Here is a 3,558-nt window from a genome sequence, read left to right on the forward strand (position 1 = left end):
AGCACACGGTTCGTTTATTCAGGTTTGGGCCGCGAGGATGCGTAAAACCCTACTCCTGCTTTTAACCTGCTACAGAGGAGGCCCGTGAGCCCACTGTTCCATGCATCGTGCATGTCCCATGCATGATGTAGTATCTCATCGAGTCCCGAATGCATGGTCCAACCATCTCTTCAAACCAAAAGCTGCCTATATGGTCTATCATCATGGAGTCTGAAATACTTTTGGAAAGACAATTATGGTTAGTTTTCGGATAAGTACTCTCGAAAATCTACAAATAGGAGATGTTTTATTCTATTTTGATTACGTTTGGATAGACAATTTTTATTATTAATATCATCCTTTGTATCTAAATAAATCTAAGACGATCTACAATTAGAAGATTTTTTATTCTATTTTTATTACGTTTGGATAGACAATTATTATTATTAGTATCAGCCATCTAGACAATCTATAAATAGAAAAATATTCTGTTTTGATTATGTTTGGATAGACAATTATTATTATTAATATTATCCTTCGTATCTAAATAAATTTAAGACAATCTACAAATAGAAGATTTTTTATTTTGTTTTGATTACATTTGGATAGAAAATTATTATTAATAGTATATCAGGATAAATAGATTTGAAATACCATGTGATACATGTGGTAAACGATCCACATATATGGAATATATCTAGACATGTTTTAATGTTAGATACGTAGATACCTTTGTATCTTGATAAATCTAAGACAATTTTTTGGGACGGAGGTAACATATAAAGAGAGGTCTCACACTCATGGGCAGAGCAACATGTAAAGCCAAGTTGGCTTCCTTACGCAACGATAACAAGGCAAGCTATCTCGCAAGCCTGTGTGCACTCAACAAGCAGCAGTCTCCACAATGCTGGCTTGCTGCTGCTTTGTGTCCCAGCTTCTCATCATAATAACGCTCATACACCTTGCCATGACCAAGAGCAAGGTCCGTAGTGGCACGTGCTCATCGGCGACGGTGCCGCTTCCACTTCCGCCGGGACCCTGGTCGTGGCCACTGGTGGGTAGCCTGCCCGAGATGGTGCTCAATAAACCAGCGTTCCGTTGGATCCATCGCGTGATGAAGGATATGGGCACCGACATCGCTTGCTTCCGCCTCGGCGGCGTCCACGTCGTCCCGATCACATGTCCCAAGATCGCAAGGGAGGTACTCAAGAAGCAGGACAAGAACTTCTTGTCCCGCCCACTCACCTTCGCCTCTGACGCCATCAGCTGCGGTTACAAGGACGCTGTGCTGACGCCATTCGGTGACCAATGGATGAAGATGCGCAAGGTGCTCACCTCTGAGATCATCTGCCCCTCCCGCCACAAGTGGCTCCATGACAAGCGCGCCGATGAAGCTGACAACTTGACGCGCTACATCTACAACCTCACCGCTGGGGGGTCATCTTCAACGTTGGGACTAGTCAATGTCAGGCACGTCACGCGGCATTACTGTGGCAACTTCATCCGTCGGCTTGTCTTCAGCCAACGGTACTTCGGGGAGCCTCAGCCGGACGGCAGGCCGGGGCCGATGGAGGTGGAGCACATGGACGCTTCCTTCACCCTCCTAGGGCTCCTCTTCTCGTTCTGTGTCAGCGACTACCTCCCGTGTCTACTTGGCCTAGACCTGGACGGCCACGAGAAAATTATTAAGGAGGACAACACAAAAGTGGATAGACTGCACAACATGGTCACTGAAGAGCGTTGGAGGCAGTGGAACAACGGCGAGAGGCAGGATGGGGTCCAGGACTTCCTTGACGTTCTCATCACACTCTCTGACGGTGACGGCAAGCCGTTGCTCAGCATCGATGAGGTCAAAGCACAGTGCAAGGTAAGCAAAATATTAATTAATGAGAAATTTTAAGATGGTTCAAGGGCCTAGATTGAATTTAGTGACCAATTGCCTCATAGTCCTACAAGGTAATAGCTCACACTCTTAAATAGATCTTACACTGTATTTCGCAGGTGTTAGAAAAGGGAAACAATAGAATAATAAATTATGAATTAATAGTTTAAACCTATCATTATTGTATTTTTCTACCATTTTGATGTGATTTCAACTTAAACTGTATTTCAAATTCCAATTGTTCAATGTAATCTATCTTTATGCAAATATATAAATTGTATTAACTTACATTTATCTCCATGGAATACATGCAGGACATAATATTAGCGGCCATAGATAACCCATCAAACGCGGTGGAGTGGGCGCTGGCGGAGATGGTGAACAACCCAGAATTGCTGGCCAAAGCGGTGGAGGAGATGGATCAGGTGGTCGGTCACGAGCGACTGGTGCAAGAGTCGGACATCATGCAGCTCAACTATCTCAAGGCATGCATACGCGAGGCATTTCGCCTCCACCCAGCCGCTCCCTTCAATGTGCCGCACGTCGCAATTGCCGACACCATTGTTGCGGGCTACCGCGTGCCCAAGGGTAGCCACGTCATCCTCAGCCGGCTGGCCCTGGGCCAGAACCCCACCGTCTGGGATGAACCGCTCCACTTCAAGCCAGAGCGCCATATGGGAGACAACATCAATGTGGTGCTTACCGAGAGCGAATTGCGATTCATCTCCTTCAGCACCGGACGGTGGGGATGCATCGCGGCATCACTAGGAACAACCATGAGTGTCATGCTCTTCGGCAGGCTCCTGCATGGCTTCACCTGGACCAAACCGGCTGGGGTGTCGGCTATCAATCTCAGCGAGTCCAAGCACGAACTCTTCATGGAGAAACCGCTAGTGCTACATGTTGAGCCACGTCTTGCAATGCACCTGTACCCTCTCATGGATCGTTGAGCAAATAACGAGTTATGAATCGCCGACATGGTGAATATGCTAGCTATTTTCTTGATGAATCTATACTTACTAATAAAAGAAGGCGATATTCTTATTTTCGTCCTGCTTTGTTTTGTTCCACTTCGATTGATTTTCACGTATGCTAGCTATTTTGGTCTTGTCCGTTTCATATACGAGCGAGTTGGTTTCTTTCATGTGTTGCTGGATCGTCCTAGGCTTGTCCAAAGAATTGGAACAGTACGTGCTAGCCAAACAACCACCCGTCTACCCGGGCCCGGTCCTGAGATTTTGGGGGGCCTGGGTGAAACTAGAACATGGGGCCCTAACATTTCTAGGCATGCATTCACTAGAGAAACGTCTAAAAAATCATGTCATTGCGAGCGGTCTCATCTCAACGACTTGGCCTCTTGACATTGCCGAAGGGGCCATAACACACGAGAAATCAAGCCTTGATTAGAAACAACTAAACATGGATGATCACACACGAGATCAAGTCAAATTACATTTACCATCAAGCAAGCCAAATTACGCTCACATGATCTAGTGGAGAATGGACCTAATGTTTGAAGTAGCAAAATTTGATAGCATGCGGAGAAAATTGTATCACATAAAATGTATAATTAGCAAGTTGACAACTAAAATCAATCTATACAAAATTATTAAGAAATTTAGATGTTGAGTATATCCAAGACTAGATAATGGTTACAAAGCAATTAGTTGTAACTTAGACCTAACATGGATTCAACT

At 45.0% G+C, this 3,558-nt stretch overlaps 1 protein-coding gene across 1 annotated transcript; it reads left to right on the forward strand.

Annotated features, from left to right (window-relative positions):
- Positions 1-835: 835 nt before the first annotated feature.
- Positions 836-2,811, forward strand: LOC125525885 (tyrosine N-monooxygenase-like). The gene is made up of 2 exons (XM_048690892.1): positions 836-1,846; positions 2,176-2,811. Exons 1-2 carry the CDS (start codon positions 884-886, stop codon positions 2,809-2,811), a joined length of 1,599 nt encoding a protein of 532 aa, XP_048546849.1. The 5' UTR covers positions 836-883.
- Positions 2,812-3,558: the final 747 nt, after the last annotated feature.

Source organism: Triticum urartu, chromosome 7, assembly GCF_003073215.2.
Source record: "Triticum urartu cultivar G1812 chromosome 7, Tu2.1, whole genome shotgun sequence".
Classification (NCBI taxonomy): Eukaryota; Viridiplantae; Streptophyta; class Magnoliopsida; order Poales; family Poaceae; genus Triticum; species Triticum urartu.

Coding starts and splice junctions, on each gene's coding strand:
- LOC125525885 (XM_048690892.1), top strand. CDS start 884: ATGCTGGCTTGCTGCTGCTTTGTGTCCCAGCTTCTCATCATAATAACG. Junction 1,847..2,175: donor AGGTCAAAGCACAGTGCAAG/GTAAGCAAAATA, acceptor GAATACATGCAG/GACATAATATTAGCGGCCAT.